The 20,670-nt window shown below is 37.4% G+C and overlaps 1 protein-coding gene across 1 annotated transcript in view; it reads left to right on the plus strand.

The window, feature by feature from the left end:
• The window catches only part of RRAS2 (RAS related 2), a 75,430-nt gene extending 63,985 nt beyond the window's left edge, over nt 1-11,445 (plus strand). Inside the window, exons 3-6 of the mRNA XM_051963969.1 lie at nt 2,545-2,647; nt 2,846-2,954; nt 8,666-8,784; nt 9,783-11,445. Of these exons, the coding sequence (XP_051819929.1) occupies nt 2,545-2,647; nt 2,846-2,954; nt 8,666-8,784; nt 9,783-9,870 (419 nt within the window). The 3' untranslated portion in view covers nt 9,871-11,445. The remainder of the gene's footprint in view (nt 1-2,544; nt 2,648-2,845; nt 2,955-8,665; nt 8,785-9,782) is intronic.
• The last annotated feature ends 9,225 nt before the right edge of the window (nt 11,446-20,670 follow it).

The raw sequence follows: 20,670 nt of genomic DNA on the forward strand, positions 1-20,670 counted from the left end.
ACATACATGACAACCGCATAATGTAAAATAGCCACCATTCTCTATCCCTACCTGTTCTGCTACTCCCTCCCCAGTCTTAACCAGCTTCAACATCATGAGCACTGTCTGAAATGTAATATAGTCCTCAGACATAACTTAATTGTACTACTGATTCAAGATTCTAGAAAACTCTGTCATTAAAGGACGGTTTTTCCCCCATGGGCAGTGGAATGCATAATTATAACTTTAAACTCAACCTTAAAAGATGAAATGAGCTCTATATGACAAGAATATTCATTTTATATATTATAGTGGATTAGACTTACCTATTCTCAGGATATACTGGACCAGTACTTTTGTGACTTACTAAGCTTTGTTGGACCTATTTAAATAGAGACATGTCCTGGTTTAGTGAAAAAGAGATAGAAGAGAGAGAAAAAAAGATAAGAGACTTGTGGTGACATCTTGACACCTTGCCTTCTTCTTTAGATAGTGAGCTCCTTGAGGCTGGGATTTAATTTAATAAATCTGAATTTAATAAGTGCTGATTGAATAACGACATTATTTTATCAGCTTGATGACCTTGAATATGTGGTCTCTTCTTTTGGCCTCCATCTTTTCATCTGTAAAATGCTGAACCACTTAATCTGGAGTTGGGAAGAAAGCACATTATAAACCTCCATTCATTGTTTTCCTATTTCTATTACTATGTTCTTAATTGAAATTGTTCAGAAAACCTGAACTATGTTCCTTTATTCACTTGTAATTTTTGGTTTTGTCCAAAGTTCAGGAAGTCTGGATTTCATCATTATTGCTATTCCTTCTACCGAACAGATTCTAACCCCTCCACACCCTCAGTCAGATGATGATGATGATCAACAACAACAACTACAAAATCCAACCAAACAAAAGCTGAAACACCTCCCCCTACCCCCCAAAACAAAACAAAAACAAACCCAAACAAACCAACCAACAGAAAACACACCACCACAGTATCCTCAAACGCAGATAATATATCAGGTCTGTCCCTGGACCTCTCCTGAAAGCTCTCCTACCAGAGGTTGCTCTATACTGATGATGCAAAGAGGGACCAGAAGAGGCCTTAATAGAGAATCTATATTAGAAGTTCCATGCAATTCACAATTCTCTAGGGAATTTGCTAGTATCCATTTATTCCATTAAAGTATGATTTCAGATTTACTTAACTTCAGCTGCTCTACCTGTTCATTTTTTTCTTCATGGAAATTGATACTAAGTATTCAGCAGGAAGCTGACAATATGTTTCACATTTCTGTAACTGCATATAGCATTAGCACATATTTATTTGTCTTGGTCTTTTGAGACCAGAATATTAAGAAAGAATGGGATTCTAAAATTCTCATTGATAGCATTTTTTTCCAGGTCTTTGCCTGAAGATCAGGTGTGTGCTAGAGCCATTTTGCTGTTTCATTTATTTAATATTTTTCCCCCAGTTGGATTCAAAGCAAAAAAAATTTTTTTTCATTTGTTTTGAAAATTGTGGGGGTTTTTGTTTTTGTTTTTGCCCTGAGAAAAGAGTTACTGTGAACATTTTTTGTACATATAGGTCATTCTTCCCCAGCCCCTCAATCTCTTTTGGTATCCATGCTTAATAGTGACATTGTTAGATCAAAGGAAGTGCATGAATTTACAGTTCTTTGGGCACAGGTCATATATTTTTTGATCATTTATCAATAAGAATGTAGGTATTTTTTGTTTTTTTATGTTTGTCTCATTTTCTTCTATGTTTGAGAAATGAAAAACTTTTTACAATTACTGTTGCTAACTGTATTTCCCACCATTTATTCTCTCTTTCCGGTCATATAGTCCCTCCTCAAAAGTATTTTGGTAGTGACCACTCCTTCCCCTAGCATACCCTCTCTTCTCCCATTTCCTTCATGTTTTCCTGCAGGGTAATAAAGATTTCTATACCCTTATTGAGTATGTATGTTATTTCCTCTTTAAGGCTCACTTACCTTCTCTTCCCCCTCTTTCCCTCTACTTTAAGAGCTTTTTCTTGCCTCTCTTTTTATGGCAGATAATTTGCACCATTCCCTTTTCTCTTTCCCATTCTCCCAGTGTATTCCTCTCACCACTTAATTCCATCATTTTAAAAAGATATTATTCCTTCATATTCAACTCATACCTGTGCCCTCTGTCTATATATATTCCTTCTAACTGCTATAAAAATGAGAAAGTTTTAATACATATTATCCTTGCTATGTAGAAATATAAACAGATAACCTTAAGTTCCTTATATCACTTTCCTTATTCTTTTGTCTTGATTTACTGTTTTGTTGATTGTCTAGATGTATGTGACAGACAAAATGATACTAATGCAGATTAAATCTAAAAACGTGCTGTGTGTTTTTGGAAAGCTGGTTGTTCAATACTTAAGCAGCATACCACTGCTGAAGATACTTTTAATTTGGGGGAGTTCTGCTAGTTGTAATACTTTTTTAATTAGGAAGTCTTTGGAAGGGCTGGGGAAAAGGCATCCTTAAAAGAGTGCATTTACAACTATATCTCCATTTTATTTCTATGTAGTTCTGGACACTGCAGGTCAAGAAGAGTTTGGAGCAATGAGAGAACAATATATGAGGACTGGAGAGGGCTTTTTGCTGGTTTTTTCAGTCACTGATAAAGGAAGGTGTGTACAAATATTATAGTTTTGGACCAGAAAGATGGGTCCAAACCTTCTCTTTTGAATCATATTTTGACTTCTATTTCTTTCTTTTAAGCATGAAGGACAATTTTGAGTATCATTTCCATACATGGAATTTATGAATTACTATGAATGATATTGTGATCTGATACTCAACAATTTCATTTGTATTTTTGGTTTTAGCTTTGAGGAAATATATAAATTTCAAAGACAGATTCTCAGAGTAAAGGACCGTGATGAATTTCCGATGATTTTAGTTGGCAATAAAGCAGATCTTGACCATCAGAGACAGGTAAGAAGTTTCATGATTATTACTATCCCATGTTATGTAATTGGAGTAAAGATAAAATCAGGTATGAGTAATTCACTTTATACCACATACTTTAAAAATACTGAGGTTGATGGTGTTATAAAAGATACATATATATATAAAATGTCAAATAAGAAAACAGATTTGTGGGAAATTTGTAATCTTTCATTAATTTATAGCATATAATTGGAAAATTGATTGCATGTGAAATTACACTTCTTTCTGTCATCTTGCTCTGTGGTCTTGATTGCAACTCCTCTGGTTACTGAGGCCTCTGAAAGTGAGGTAGTAATCTCTGATTTGGATTCCAGTGCTCTATCTACCCACTATAACATTATTGATTTAATTACAGTTTCTGCCTTTTTTTGGGTTTTATTAAAAATGGTTATTTTCTGATTTTTTTTTTTTTTTTTGGTCTGTGTTGATCTCTTTTAGGCCTGTAGCTTATGGAACTACATATTTAAGCAATAAATAATGAAAATCCTATTAAATTTTGTAAATAAATATGAAGTATGATTATTACCCATGTGACTTTCTTAGTAGAGATGTAACCAGAAGATTCATTTAAGGTGGAAAGGCTCCCTAGCTTGAGAGAGGAGAATAAAGGAAATGGCATAGTTTTTTTTTTCCCTAGTATAGCCAAACACTGAGCCATCTCCCCTCTTGGGTGCATTTCATGAAGAGGAGAAAGCAAAGATTCTTAACCTGGGGTCTGTGAACGTGTTTAGTATTTCAAAAATGTTTTTGATAATTCTGTTTCAATATAATGGGATTCCTTTGTAATTAATATTTTTTATGTATTAATACATGATTCTGAGAAGAGGTCCGAAGTCTTTGCCAGACTATCATAGGAGATAGTAATGCAAAAAAAGATTCTAAACTTGGCATGAAATCATCAGAGGAAGCAGCAGAGTGTAGTAAGGAAAAAAAAAAAAATGAAATGAAGCAATGCGAGACCTGAATACCACTTGCTACTTCAGAGCTTTCCTAAAGCCTGTTTAAATCACGGCTTCTTTGAGGATTCAGTTCTTTTTCTGTAAAATGGGGACAGTAGTTAGTGCTGGTACTAGTACTTTAGCAGAGTTGTTCCTAGAAAACAATATAAATGTGAGCTTAGAGGATCCTAATAGCATTTATAGGTAAAAGCCAAAAGGAACATGCCAGACAATCTGCCAATGCTCTTTCTGTGGGTCTTCTCTCACTAGTGTTACCATTACACTCTGCTGCTCCTCTGTCCAGTGTAGCCTTTGAAGAGATGAAGATGAAGTCAGAAAACATGGCTAGGTCTTCCAATGCACTTACATAAAAATGTGTGCAAGCCCCCACTACCCAGGAGGGGATTCCAAAGAACTGCCCAGACCAGACAATAAAAAAAGGAGAACCAAGAAGACCTCACCAGCCTGTATCGATCTTACCTTTTGTAATAGAGTATCAGGACATTCTTTATAACAACAAGGAAAACAGTCCCAGGTCCTAGACCTAAGAAAGTCAAGGGATTTGCCCACAGTCATGGAGCTCCAGAGTTATTTTTCCCCACTGTACCATGCTTCCTCTCAGGCATCCTGTTTAAATTCCACATGAAAATTTTCTAGTGATGCCACAGTTCTCGAAATTCTCTTATTTGCAGATGTAATATTTATTTCATCAAGCCCTGAACCATCACAAAGCTTCCTTCAATGAAATCTGCAGTAATGGGAAAGAGATTGGTTTAATCATTTACACTGGAAAAACAAAGTGAATAAAAAATGCATAGTGCCCTGATGATGGTCTTCTCTTGGACGGCAGCCCATTAAATTAGTCTTTCCATATGTGAGTCTTGGACAAGCTCTCCAGATGCATTATGAATGAGTGGGGCCCAGAATGAAGGAGGAGGAGGAGGAGGAGGAAGAAAAGACCGCACAGTGATTCCAAATGGCCTGGCATTGTTCGTCTATGTTGTCAGCATTCTCAGTGTAATACAGCACTATAGGTTCATAGTTAAACTTGACAGATAGCCCAAAGGACAATGGAAGGAAGCAGTTCAGTGTAAACAATCTACAGAACAACAATTCATGCGTGAAAGTGTCATACAAGTTGTTACTGAAGCTGTGTATGAGCACAAAGGGTGGGCATGCAATCCTGTAAGGCAAAGGAGAGAGAGCAGATGTAAAATCTACTGAATTTTTATGGGAATACACAAACAAGAATTATGCTGAATAAGAATAAGAAGCTTGTGGAAGGGTTAGACTCTGCATCAGTGGAAAGGAGATGCCATGCTCACAAATCATGGAACTATTAAAGCAAGATGTGTGTAGATGTGTAGATTTAAATCTTTAACTGTAAAGGTTCCATTATAACAGCTAACTTTCGAGATCTCTTTGCTGATAAAGAGTCCTGAGACCCATGTGAGGAACTATGAATGTTCTGTTTTATAGATAAGAAGACCAAATCTTAGAAAGGGTAGGTGGCTTGCCCAGGATCACATATCTCCTAAGTATGAGAACAAAAATTTGAATTTGGGTTTTTTGACTCAAGACCAATAGCAAGATCTAACTCTGTCATTTGCCAGCTGTGTAACTTTAAGCAAATTTCTTCTCTGGTCTTCAGTTTCCTCATTCACAAAAGGAAAAGATTGAATTAGATAATTTTTAAGTTCCTCTTGAATCTTTAATCTATATGTTTTTTTTTTATTTTTGTAGAGATTTTAGTTTCATGATTAAAAATAAAGTCTTTCACGTAATAAAAAAATTCCACATAAAGTAGTCCAGAAAAAGATATGTGAATATATAAATCTGCTACAGTCAGCATGCTTTTGTGGGAAAAAATGTATATAATAAATTCAGCATCTTACTTTCTAGATGTTTTTCCTTCAGAACTTTATTTTTCTAATGTGTATTTTCTTTTAAATATCCCAGTGACTCTTTCCTTTGTGGCACAGTCAACCCTAGTTGTCTCTTCTTTGAATACTTTTCTGTATCAAAAAGAAGAGAAACAAATGGTTATAATATACAAGCAGAGACCACATGTTGGCCCTGACTGACAATTATGTTTCCTTTGGCATTTTAGTCTCCCACAGTGTTCTTTGACCTCTCAAAATGTGGTCATTACACTGATAACAGTTCTTAGGCCTTTCAAAATTGTTTTGTTTTTGTTTTGTTTTTATGCTGGCATTGTTGTTGAATAGCTTGTATTTTCACATTAACTATATTCCTAGCATATTCTTTCTGTTCTCTTTCCCAGGGAGCCATCCCTTATATAATGTAACAAAAGACTCAGTGTAGTTTTAAGCTTTAATAATTTAAGATGAATAAATGCTAGATGCTTATAAACAAACCTTTAAATGGCTAATTATTTAATATTGTGTTGTTTATTAAAAATTCAGCTATATCACTCTAGTCAATTTTTGAATTTTATTTAAAAAACAAAAAACTATTGCATTTGTAACCCTAACTTTGCTTTTTAAATTCTAAGTCTAAGTCTAAAGAATGAGGTTTTGATGTGACTCCCCAAGGAGAACTCTAATGAAAATAGATCAGGTGACTAAGATAGACACACAAGATTTCCTAATAATATCTATTAATCAATAGGTTTGAAAAAATGTCATTCAAAAACCTATACATATGCAATGCAAGCAGATAGGGAACCCCTGTCTTATTAAAGTTTAAAAACTTCGAAAACTAAGTACATGTAAAATAATTAGAAATAATTAAGATTACAATAGAAGTTTTCATGATTTTGTTAAAGGACTTGGGACTAAGTTAATAAAGCTTAAAATTGCCTAAGATTTTTGGGACATGTGATATGACCAAGGAATAAAAGGGAAAAACCCGTGCCATAAAACTAGCCAGCACAGAAAAGTTCTTGCCATTATCCACTAGGGCTTCAGTTGTATCTGTTAAGAACTGAATAACTAAGCAGTGATATTCTTGAGGATACTGAAGAGGGGACCTCCGCAATTCTGAAAATCTTTGAAGGAGAAAATCTCCTTCAGTTCTGCCTTGGTAAGGGACTTTGCCCCAGAGACAAACAGTTTTCTTGTTATTTGGGTGGGGTTGACTCAGTCCTGAAACTCAATTGAATTCAATTAAAATTCCAGCTCTGGAAGCTGAAACCCAGCTAGGAGCCAACTTAGGACTCCACCCAAGAGCTCCCTTCAGCTTGTAGCCAAACCCCGCTATTATAAAAGAGCCAGAACTAAAATCCTCTCTTTGCAGAGGTTCCAAACATTCCATGCCATGCTATGCTTGGCATGCCAAGGGCTTCTGCCCACTGGAATACTCTTTCCAGTGCCATCTTCTCTTTACCCTCACCTATTTCCCTAACCAGACTTTATGCTTCCAATCCCCATAATAAACCTCTTGTATCAGTCTAGGTTTTCGGGTCTATAAATTCCTTTACAGAGAACCTCTGCGCTGCCAGAAGGGAGTCCCCAAAACCCCCTACCCGAATCCCAAGGGGTTGCAGGGGAGCCAAACCTACCCTGAACCCTGAACTTGCCACTAGACCTTATTTAACTCCCTGATCACCAGAAACCCTAATTTCGTTTGGGTTCCCTAAATCCAAACCTCATCAATACCACAAGAAATCAGTGAGTGTCCAAGGGAACGCTCCATTGGTGTGTTCCCTCCTAATTGCATGATTGAAACAGCTAGTGATAAATTTTTGCCCCTATGAATTAATAGGAGCTTTGTTGATTGGAACTGTGGATTAGAAGCATTCATATGTTTTCCCTCTTTTCTATAGGAAAGGTCAGCTTTGAATTCTTTTCTTTTCCTTTCCTCCATCTTTCACACAGGCACAAAGACATGAAACAAAATCACAAAAGCTAAACAATATGGTAGTTGAAGGCTTAAAACCCTTTGCCCTGGGGATGGAACAAAAAGTTGGGTGAAATTAAAATGAGGAGCTCTTTTATGCTGATGTGTTCTTCTTTCCATGTTATATTAGAGTTTAGTTTTTGACACCAGGATTTTTTTCTTTTTTTTTTTAAGTTGCATTTTAAGACAAGGCATGCTTAAAACCTATGAGAACTAAGTTAAAATCTTGGCTCTGCCATTAATCTGTGATCCTATAATTATCTATGGATTTCCTGGTTCCCAACTCAAACTTTAATGAACAAACATTAACAACAGTGCTGCTACACTTGATAATCTGAGCCAGTCTTTTTCTTATGTGTGAAACAAGTGGATTAGATTAGATCAGGGCTTCTTAACCTTTTTCCACTTGTGACTCCTTTTTGCCCAAGAAATTTTTACACAACCCCAGGCATCTAGATATACAGGTATGATTTGCAGGTATACAAATCAACATTTACAGATAATCATAATTTCACAAACCCCACGTTCAGGTACTTGACTGCATATGGGGACTCTCAGTTTAAGAAGCTTTGGATTAGATTGCATGGTTTCTAAGGTTGAATCTAGCTCTAAATTCTGTGATTGTACATTGGTAATATGGCATTCTTAGTTTCAGTGAAAACATCAGCCCCTCTCCCTTCCCCACCCCAGATTTTGCTTTCCCTCTTTTAATGATAAAGAAGTCATTTGTTCCTTAGGAATGGATTCTAAGGGGGTTTTCAGTTGTGAGATGAACCTGTATTGCTGTCTGCTCTGACTAGTGCCTAACAGCCCCACAGCCTAGGGGCAGGAATAAAACAAAACTGAAAGTGTGTACTTTTCCTCAGATATCACTCTCAAGGTCATTCTTCATTTCAGGTTACACAAGAAGAAGGACAGCAACTTGCACGGCAACTCAAGGTGACATACATGGAAGCGTCTGCAAAAATTAGAATGAACGTAGACCAAGCTTTCCATGAACTTGTGCGGGTTATCAGGTAAGTCCAGTGCATTCACAGGGCTTCATTATATGATTGACATTGCTCTTTTGTAGTTTCTTATTTGAAGAGATGAAGTTTCTTTTGTATTTTATCAAAAGAAAGTCAGAGTAAGTTTATATCTAGCATCCTTTTGCTGGGCATTAAATATTCCTGAGAGACATAATTTAACGTCATTTTTAATATTTCTTATAATTCTGCAGGATAAGCTTTAGATTCCTCTCAAGGTCTGACTTAGTGAGTCTATAGATGGTCCAGAGAATAAAGAGACAGGTCTCTCCATATACCCAATAGATAAAATGTAAGTTCCATATGTGCCATCCCAGAAAGTACTAGAATCAAGCTAGTGAAGATTGCAGGGCTTCAGGAAATGGTAATAGCTAACAATGTATTTTTTCCTTATTGCTATTTTACTTCTCTTTTAAAGAAGCATATTAAGAGAGGATCTGTAAATATATTTCTGATAATTTTGAAGGAATTGGGTTGGGTGAGCCATGGGGAAGATAAGGCATTAAAAGTTTTAGAATGACTTTGTAACTCAGCTTTTGGTTCCTGTAGACACCTGACATCTCTGTCAGTTTTTGTATTTGGAGAAAAAAATAATAAATTTTACTAAGTTAATTTTCACCATTTTGTTAGAAGATCAATCATTTTAAGTTGACTGTCATTTCATGATCCATCACCTTCACATAGAGGTTACAGAAAACCTGGATATTGGTTCTAGCCATGTCACAGTGGGGTTGGTCTAAATGATTTTTACAGTAGTAGAATATCTACAGGATATTTGGTTATTTCTCAAAGAATCTCTTAAACTAGTGTTGTGCTTAGATTTCTTGAGTTCTCTCTGGAGCTTAATGCTTCTTTGGTTTGCCAATCTCAAGCATGTCCGGGGGCCCAATCCATAAAAGGTCTCGCTCTCTTTCCTGTCTTCACTCATGTTTTAAAAACAACAACAGCAAAACCAAAAAGCATCCAATACTTTTTCTTTTATCTTATAGGAAATTTCAAGAACAAGAATGTCCTCCATCCCCAGAACCAGCAAGGAAAGAGAAAGACAAGAAAGGCTGCCATTGTGTCATTTTTTAAGAATCCCATGAGTCTTAGCTGCCAACTGCCAGAAAAAGCCCTTGTCTGCTCCTTTCTTCCCTCCAGTTTACATCCTGTTGGGTACCTCTTTAGCCTTATGCAAGCATGTCCTTGAAATGGCCACCATGTTAGCCTTAGTCGAAGAAGCTGGCTAAATCCTGGCCTGGAAGATGACATTGATAATGATGATGATGATGATTTTATGCTCATGTCAGGACAGACTTAAAGAAAACACTAAGGCTGCTTCTCTAAGACCATCCAATTACTTTTTTTTTTTTTTTTAACTAGACACAAACACACATCCACCACAATTCTTTTAGGGCTTACACTCATACTGGGGATGAATCGGCCTTGAGTCTCCAGTTGTTTTCCGAATTGAAATCATTGTATGAAAAATGATTAATTTTTAACTTTTGAGATCACATTGCCTATTGTCATCCTAAATCAAAACCTAGGGAGTTTTCGTTGTCTTTTTTTTGTTTGTTTTTGTTTGTTTTGTTTTGGGAGAAAATGTGAATTAGCTTTTTTGCCCAAGAAAATAAAATTTGATTTCAACTTCAGTTAGCCTTAAACCCACTGAAATGAATTAACAAAAACAAGGTGTTTTGGACCTCATGGATCACAGTACTTTCTGGTTTCCAGTGGCTAGAAACACTTGATCATCTACTGTATTTTTTTCTCCGTATCCAGAATAGGGCTCTTACTACTCTGCCATTGTTGTTGCTGTATAGCTAATAATAATGGTGGTGTCCTCAGTGGCCAAATACCTGGGCTTATTCTGGATGTAAGCATTTCAGTTTCTTAGGGATCTTTATCAGCCATTTATTTGAGGGGGGAAGGGGTGAAACAATTATTTGTGTCTGTCTTTCTTTTCTAGTATTTCTGGATAAGGGATTCAAGAAAACAAACTAGTTGTCTTTGTTTTGATGTAATATAAAAAAAAAAGGAATTGATCTTTCCAGGGTCAGAGATGATTAATGTTTTTGCTATATACTTTTATACATTATTTTCTTATCGAACTAGTTAACAAGTATTTTTATATGTTTGTAAGCCAATATGCTTTCACAGCATAACTTGTGTATATGTAAAGATGAGTATTTAATTCTCACAGTTCACTTCTAACTGACACACAGAAGCAAATGTGGAAGCTGCAGAAACTGTGGTAAAACTTTTTAGTTTTCTGGGCTTTTGCAGAGCCCACTTTTGGCCAGTCACATCCCTGCCCAAGATATTGTCACAGGTACAACTCCCCAGGATGTAGATCTCAAAATCACTTTCGTAGCCCTTACTGGAGACTGACCATTTACATGAAGTATTAAACTGTACAACTCTTAACTGACTCTTTGTTTAACTGGATGGCTTCTGATTTTTTTTTTTTTTTTTTAAGTTTCGTGGATTGTGTTTAAACAATTCAAGACTATGCTCACCCTAATTTTGAGATGCTAAGTGGTGGTATTGCACAATCGCCACTATACCAAATGTGTACAACAGCCCCACAAAGTTGATAAAGTAAAGTATATGCCCTTGTAGAGCCTTGGGTGCTAGAATTAAAGAGAATCTGCTTTGACAAGGTGACTGCTGTGCCGCCCACATTATTTGGAGGTGGGGTTGCAGGGTTGGGGTGGAGGATGGAGCAATAGTCATCCTACATTCATTTATTGGATTGATAGCCACACATTAAAGAAAAAGTGCAATTTAAAAAATAATCCTTCAGTACTAGGCATTCATCAGTTGCAAAGGCCACAGGTCCTTAGAATATGTTAGGAAGCAATGAGAAAGATTGTCATACATTTAATTATTCTTTGAATTATTCAATAAGTTATTCTCCTCTTCCCCTCCTCCCCAATAATGCTAGGAACTGTGCAGAAAACAACTGCTTTTTGTGTTTTTTTTAGGTCAAACTAGTTTTTTTTTTTTTTTTTAAAGGTCACTTAACATTTTGGTTTCCTGTAGCCACATAGATAACTAACCTTGGAGCCATGACCTTGTTGATGGGAATGCTTCCTTCAGTGGTACTTATTTCCACCCATACCTGTGAAACTTATTCGTGCCTTCTCATAAATTCTCCACAGGGGGTCCATCCTTTCCATATGTCTGGTCTGCCTCTAGGTCACTTAACACTTAGACACCAATGGAGTATAACTAATGACTCACCTTTACTATGAGCAAAAGTTACTCTGATGAAATCCTTTACACTAGTTCTCCTGCCACTTCGTTGGCCATACTCCAGGATTTTGCAGAATCTGCTGTAGATCCCTGTCCATCCATATGTTGTCCTGACTTGTACACATAATCTAGCCAACGTTCTAGAATTGTTTAAATCGTTAAATGACTCATGAGTAGATTTTTAAAATCTATTTCATGGATTGACATTGCCAAAGAATCCTATATGGACCGCTTTGAAAATACTGAACCTTTTCATGTTTGGTAGACTTCCAGGATCCCTCCACATGTCAAGGCCACAGAGGTGTCATAAGTCAGAGCATTTGATAAAGCAAAAACTGATTAGCCAATTTAAAAAGAAATCCTTGTTTTACACAAATAGGCTGGTGCTAACAAAAGGGAATGGAAAACAGATCCTGTATTTCCATGGACTAAATTATTTAAAATCAATGGGGCTTTCCAATGTAAAAGACATCTCCCACCTCTTCTCCCCCCTACCTCCCCACAGGCAGTTGAAAGTGCTGAAAAGTTCTAGTGGGCCAATCCCAGAATACATATATAGCCTATAGTTGACCCTTTTCAGCATCTTTCACCATTGGATTACATCACACATTTTGGAATTCCCCTTACTTTTCTCACATTCTTTAGGAGTTTCCAGCTAGAGGATTATCTGACTTCAAATTCAGATATATTTATTCCAGATATATTCTTTTTCCCAACACCCTTCCAAGCATTTACAGTATAAATAAAGCTGTGGTCTGAAAAAGAATGTTCCTTAACTTTGGGACTTCAACCTTATGAAAATTAAGTTTCTGCATTTATCAGTTTGGCAGATTTGAAATTCTGTAACTTTTAAGTTTATATTATATTATTTTTTATATTCAGCCTCTCCCAACAAAGTTGTTCTAAGCTGTTAGACAATCAGGATTTGAGCCATGTCAGTCAAAACAGATTAATAAATGTTTTAATTCAAAGTTCATGCTGCATGAGTTGAAAATGGTTGGAAAAAATGGGAATGTTTGGCTTGTTTGGAGAAGAAAAGATTAGGAAGGATATGAAGAGATGTCTTGTGGAAGAAGGTTTTGATTGGTTTGGTTTTGCTCTTCACAGGGCAGAATCAGGCAAGAGTTGCAGAGCAAAATTTAGGCTTAATATCAGGACTAACCTAATCATTAGCACGACAAAGTGAAATGCCTTTCCTTAAAGGGTAACAGGTCAGGTCTTTTACTAAAGATCTTTAAGCTTGGGTCCCACTAAATGACCACCAAATGTTTGTTTCAATTCAAATTCTGTGAGTCTTACCATCTTAACCCATAATCTCATAGATCTAGAGCTGGAAGTGACCACAGGGATCATCTCTAATCCCTTCATTTTGCAAATGGGGAAATGAATACTAATGAATAGACACACCTATCAGAGGTAGAAAAGGATTATTGATTTGTGACAACTTTTTGTTTATAAATTTTTTGTTCAAATGAAATCTGCCAATCTGCTTTATCTTTCCTTCCCCTCAATTTAGAAAACAAGAAGAAAAGTGTTACAAACATCCCATAGAAAAGACATTAACACATTAGCCATGTCAGAAAACAAAAAGGTGCAACCTGCACTCTGGATTTATTCTCTATCATCGTAGGCGGGTAGCATGATTTATCAGGAGTTCTCGAACATTGTGGTTGTTCATTGTATTGATCAAAGTTCCTAAGTCTTTCAAAATTGTTTTCTTTATAATATTATTATACAAGTTGTTCCCTAGTTCATGCTCACTTCACTGTGCATCAGTTCACACAAGTTTTCCCAGGCTTTTCTGAAATTATCTTTTTCTGCATTTCTTTTAGCACAATTACTATTGTGTATTACTATACAATAGCTATTTTAAAGACAGGATTTCTATTTCTGTTGTGCAGTATTTCTTTAATAGAGAGACAAAAGACTCCAAATTATGAGAACTGGCAAATTGCAATCTAGTTTACCACTTAATATTTCATAAGGGGAAATAGACCTAATCAGCTATTCCCATCAGAGAGCCCCATAGGCCCATTCTTCTGATTCTAAACAGTAAAGCTGTTTTCTCTTTCTCTTGTATCCTGGATCCCTTTGAAGCTGATGCCTGTAGTCCCCTTCCCAAATTATATTTTCAAATACATAGGATTACAAAAGGAAATAATTCAGGAATAGTTTCCAAAAATATTTTTCATATCCACAGACTGCAGAATGTTTTAAAAAAAAAAAAAGTTAATTTATTGATGGCAGGAATTAACTTTTTGGGATCTCATCACTGTCTGGCACATTTGTAAATGCTTACTAAATTTTTGTTGATTGACTAAAGGCAACCATGCAATCAAGGGAACAGGAAGTGACCGTGAATGTTATCTGCTTTTGCTAGACTGACTTAGAAACCTTGATAGATTGCATGGACTGGAGAGGACTGGTACAATTCAATAAAAACTCTGACGGTCTACCATGTGTAGAAGACTTCCTAACAGGACAATTTGTCTTCAAAGTAGTCCTTTTATATGTTGTCTTAATTAGACTGAAAGCATCTTGAGGGCAGAGATTTTACCCAGTGCTCAGTACAGTGTCTGACAGAAAATAATCAGTTAACGCTTTTATTTCCAGTTCAGTGACTGATTTTTAGCATAGTTCAGGGAAAATTCTAGATTTGTTCAGGTTCATATCTCTTCGGTTCCTCTGAGTAATCCCTTCCCTTCTGAGCCTTAGTCACTCTCATATGTGGGAATTGGACTAGATGATGTAAGTGCTCTTTCATTTTGATCTTTCTGTCCAAGTTCTCTTGACTTGTGATTTAGTAGCAAACCTCTTGAGCTCTAAAATCTAGAACCAAACTGATTAAAGGATAAGAGGGAATGTAATGAAGAAAGCTTAAAATTTGGGGTCAGAAAATTTGTTAATTACAACACAGCTAGTCAGTAGCTCTCTTTAGGCTATTTAATTTCTATGGATGTTTTTTTTTTTTTTTTTTTTTTTTACTCTTTGATAAAAAGTGAACCACTGAACTAAGTGACTTACTCTTTCAGGCCTGAAGACCGATTTCTGATGGGAGTGGGGAAAGTGATGTTAAGATCAGGACAAATTACATTTTGCCTACTAAGGTTCCTTCTACACTATTTAACATGGTGATCTCATCAGTTCCCATGGATTCAGTTATTTCTGTGCTGATGATTCTCAGCTCCATCCAAATTCTACTCTCTAGAGTAGCATCCCCAGCTGTCATTCAGAAAACATTTAGGGAACTAATGTGCCAGGCTCTGGGCTAAGAGCTGGGGATACAAAATGAAGCAAAAGACACTCCTTCCCACCACAGTTTAATGGGGGAGACAAATGTAGACACACACAAGATATATATGAAGAAGAAATACGGGGGGGAAGGCACAAGAATTAAGACTTCCCATGTTTCAGGAAGGAAATCATTCATTGAAGGAAATCAGAGAATCCCATACTAGATGGAGATGAGGAAGGAGAACATTCTAGGCACGGGAGGGGCGGAGGCCGGGGACAGCCAAGGAAAATTGCTGGAATGAAGCGTTCTCCCTGAAAGAAATGGAGGGCGGATTGACAAAAGATGGGCAGAATGCTCTTGAGGAGGACCTGAGCCTGAGAAGTATCCAGGAGACTGGCTCCAGTTAGGATCTAAGGTTATAGAGAATATAAATAAAAAAACTATGAGCTCGGTAATCAACAAGGCAGTAAGTTGTGAGTAAAGCTGGCAGCAGTGCCCCGAGTGGGTGAGGGAAGGGGAGCTATTGTGGGCTTCCATTCTCAGTGCCCTGTTACAGAAGAAATGGGCTCAGGAGAAGAGGGGTCAGAAAGTTTCATGTGTGACAAGCCTTTGTAAACCAAGGCCAACAGGTCTAGGAGACAAGCAGTCTCTAAGCCACCGGATGATTCTCCCGCAAGCGATTTTTCTCTTAGACAACACATTGCACTGCCAACCTTTCAATGGACTGCAACATCCCAGCTGGGCACTAGAGGGCACTCAAAGATCGGGGGGGGGGGGCGGGGGAGGGACGGACAGCTCCCGTCCAAGGAGAAGATGATGGTGATGATGATTAACATAAACTGGGCAGAGGCTTACTACCTTGGGGAGCAATCTCATCTTTATTCTGTCTAGCTCAGTCTGGGATCTGAAATTTTTTTTTTTAATTTTATTTAATAATAACTTTGTATTGACAGAATCCATGCCAGGATAATTTTTACACAGCATTATCCCTTGAAATCACTTATGTTTCATTTTTTCCCCTCCCCCCCCCCAAGATGGCAAGCAGTCCTATATATTGAATTTGTTTTTAAGAATTTTTTTGTGATCACTTTTTAATTGATGTCCCTTGGCTGATTATTGGGAGCATACTTGATGGGGGCTCATGGATAAAATATTAACAATGATAAATTCTCAGGGTTATTCCTAGAATTCAGAGGCCAGAGGGGCCCAACCTTCTAATGTAAACAAGGATTGGGAGAGTGAGCTCTGAGGGATTGCTATATCAGTTTGGCAAACTTCCCTCCATTAGACTGAGGAGCCATGGATGGCATTTGAGTGACAAGACCAGAGCAAAGCAGTAGAAAGTTAATTCTTATCAGTGTGTGGAGGATGAGTTTGAAGTAGAGAATAGAGGCAGTAAGACGGTTAAAAAAGCATTTTCACTATTTCAGGTCAGAAGTGATCAGGGCCTGAAGTAAGTCAAGTGATAAGGGACAGATGTAAAAGATTATCAAGAATAAAGAATTGATAGAGGATGGGTCCTATAAAGTGGGGGGAAGGGGGAGGAGAGGGAGGGAGGGAGGGAGAAAGACAGAGGTAGAGAGAACCAATTACTGCTAGTTTCCAGACAGGGAGGATGGGTAGTGTCATCAATAGAATTGGCTAACTTAAGTTATAGAAGCAGGTTTGTCTAGAAGGGGAGTCACGAGTTCCAAAATTGTTGTATCTTAGGACTTTTGTGTACTTATTTAAGAGGTATAATTGAGATGAATGAAAAATGCTCTGAAATCTTTGAAGTGTTATATAAATGTCAGCCATTGTTGTTGTTCTCATTACTTAGGAAATCTAAAAGCAAGCTTTCTTAAGCCATTACTCACTATTATTGGTTTTCTATTTTCAAAATATGAAGGCATCGTGATGTAGGGAATAGAATTCTAGATTCGCAGCCAGGAATATTGGGGGTCAAGTCTTACATCAGATATTAGCTATGTGACCTTGGGCATTCCCGCTGCCTCCCATTTCCTTATCTACAAAAGGAGTTGGGGGGGGCAGTTTGGACCCAATAGCCTCTAAGGTCTCTTTGAATTCTATGATCTTATAAGAACCACAAAATGTATGTATGGGGGATTTCACCAAGACATACCTAGGAACTATATTCACCAACAAATAAGTCTTTATTAAATGCTTACCATAATGCTAGGTTGTATTTGAGTATTGGTTGATACAAGAAGTAAAAAAAAATAAGCTCTGCCCTGAAGGAATTTACCTTCTAGTGGGGAAGTCAATATATACAAACCAGAGTATATATGGTAAATATAAAGTAGGCAGAAGGCAGCCCTATCAGGGAGGGCACCAGAAGTGTCCTATAGTGGCTACTTTGGCAGCATAACTTCCCTCTGCAACATTCTGCTGTGAAGGGCCAAGTCACTTAATCCCTCGATCCTCCCCAGTTCTCCAAAACCAATAATTAAAGAGAAGATGTAGACTTGCATTAGTACTGGAGTTTTCTCATCTGGGATTTCCATATATCTTTGAGATTACAAGTCTAGTGCCAATTTTTCCTCTCTCTAAGAGCTCTCAATTCTACATACTTTATAGTCTTTTCACCTCTTATCTCATGGTTCTCACTTGGAAGGAGGTGGGTTTTGACCGAGGGGATGCCTAAGGTTCAATAGACTGTGACTTACCCTAGAGTATAGTGGAAAGGCAGAATCGAGGCTCAGACCCAGCTCCTTTATCGCAGAGTTTTTTCCCTTAAATCCTACTTATTGTGGGAAATGGGGTTGTATCTGCCCTCTGAGGGCCAGCTGACCTTTGCTGTCATGATGTGGTACAGGGGCTGATGTAATTGCACAGGTGATCTTTGAGAAAAGGCATCAGATGGAAGTGGATCTCTTCAATAAAGAGAGCTAATTCACTTTCAATTGATCAAGGAGGGACAGCAGTAGCTACACCCAAAGAAAGAACACTGGGAAATGAATATAAACTGCTTGCACTTTTGTTTTTCTTCCCGGGTTATTTTTACCTTCTGAATCCAATTCTCCCTGTGCAACAAGAAAACTGTTCGGTTCTGCACACATATATTGTATCTAGGATATACTGTAACCTATTCAACATGTAAAGGACTGCTTGCCATCTGGGGGAGGGGGTGGAGGGAGGGAGGGGAAAAATCAGAACAGAAGTGAATGCAAGGGATAATGCTGTAAAAAATTACCCTGGTATGGGTTCTGTCAATAAAAAGTTATGAAAAAAAAAAAAGAAAGAAAGAAAAAGCATCAGAATCGGAACCAAGTCCAGTCAGCATTTTGAACTGAGAGAGTTTTAATACACCTGGGGTGAAGAATAGAGAACCATAAAATCTCAGTTCTAGAAGGGATTTCAGAAGCATCTACAGCAATCTATATCTAAGCAGGAATACTGTCCACCACATACATGACTTTGTTTACCTAGACTTTGAAGGATTCCAAAGATAGGAAACTCACTAATTTCAGTTTTGATTGTAGACAGCTTTAAGTATTAGGATTTCTTTACAATTCTGCTGTCTTGCAACTCCCACCTACTGTTCCTAGGTTCGCCTTTGAGGACCAAGTAAAAGTAACCTAATTCCTTTCCCTCTGCCAAGGACAGTCCTGCAGCAGGGCTTTTAAAGGTGACAATCATACTCTTTTAAAGTCTTAAGTGCTTTCTAAGCATTAAATAGAGACTACATATGTAAACTTTCTGTGTACTTGTGGGGAGAGTAGAGTGTGAGCTCCTTAAGGGAGGGACTGTTTTCATTTTGTTTTTTTTTTTTTTATATTGCTTGAAGAAATCATAGATGTCAGTAATTTAGCAAAGCTTTGGAGGTTAGAGTGGAAAGAAAATTTACTTAGGGGTAAATGGGGGTGACTACTCTTTCTGCCTTTCTTCTGGATAGTTCAAAGTCAAAGGACTTTGCTTCAGTCCATATCATTAACTCTATCTTCACATGGAGCCTGGGCTTCAAAAATGGACATTTTTTGCTTTGGACAAACTGAGTTGTGTTCATATTGTTCTATTTTGCGGACAAAAATACCTTCTTTACCTTGTTCCTGTCTTCCAGCCTTCCCAAATCCTAAGGTCTCAATCTGAACTTTCCCTCTGAATCTGTAGCCCTCTTGCCTTGAAACAGCTAACTACCTCTGCTGCCTTCTCAACCTGAAAGAATTCTCTCTTTTTCTCCCATTGGAGAATTTCTCCTGGAGCTTTCATTTGTCCATGTTGACCATAATTCCCTTTTACCTTCTTCTTGGCTTCTGCACTTTCAACCATGCCCTGAATTGTGTACTGTCAACCCTCAGTTGTTTTTACTTGTTAGTCTTTATTTTGCTTGCATTTGTATTTCTAGCATGTAGCACAATGCCTGGCACATATTGCTCAATTGTTTTTTTTTTTTTTTTTTTAGTCATGTCCAACTCTTCATGACTTCATTTGGAGTTCTTGAAAAAAATATTGTAGTGTTTGGTAATTTTCTTCTCCAGTTCATTTTACAGATGAGGAAACTGAAGCAAATGGGTAAGCAATTTGACCAGTCACACAGAAGACTCAAAAAATCAACTTCAGAAATACAAGATTGAAGGACATAAAACTAGACAGTAGTAGTTCAGCTGAGAAAGGTCTGGGTATCTCAGTGGGTTGCATAAAAAAAAGTTAACTGTTATTTAGCAGCCAAAAATCATAATGGATGTTAGGGTGCCTTAAGAGAGGTTTAGTGTCTAAAACTAGAAATTCGACATTCCCACTGTACATTCCCTTTGCCAAGACAGTTCAGACCTGAGAGCAGCCTTTAGGAAAGACATTAATAAGCAGAAACTACAGAATAGGATGGTGAAGGACCTAGACTGGTTGAAGGAATTGGACAAGTTCATCCTGGAAGAGAGAGGAGTTGGAAGAATGAAGTGGTATTTATCATCAAGTATTTGAATTCAAGACAAGTGTTTAGAAGGCGGATTAGATTTATTTGTCCCTGGCTGGTAGAATGGAGAGCAAAAGGTTAACAGAGAGCTAAATTTCCTAACAAAATATTCAGAGCAATCCAAAAGTGGAATTGGCCGCCTTGGGAGGAAGGTCTTTCTCTCTCAAGGTCTTCAAGGAAAGGTGTGGTTCTTATTCACTTACCACTGGGTCTTTCCAGTTAATGGAGTCTGTGTTTGTGAATATAAGGTACTTCGACTTTTCTTCTAATAATGAAACAGTCAGTGGTTGATTTCCTATTTCCTCTTAATGCCAAGGCTCTTCTCCTTCAGGTAGGACTCGGGTCTTGCCTATAGCTCCTTTTCCTTATCTTTATGGGAACCAGAGGGCAATAACCTCAGAGATTTCCTTAACACAAGGTTCATTCTTCATTTAGAACTAGCTCCCATAAACCCCATCAATGCCTCCTTTTTTCTCTGGTGGTGTCC

This window comes from Antechinus flavipes, chromosome 6 (genome assembly GCF_016432865.1).
Source record: "Antechinus flavipes isolate AdamAnt ecotype Samford, QLD, Australia chromosome 6, AdamAnt_v2, whole genome shotgun sequence".
Classification (NCBI taxonomy): domain Eukaryota; kingdom Metazoa; phylum Chordata; class Mammalia; order Dasyuromorphia; family Dasyuridae; genus Antechinus; species Antechinus flavipes.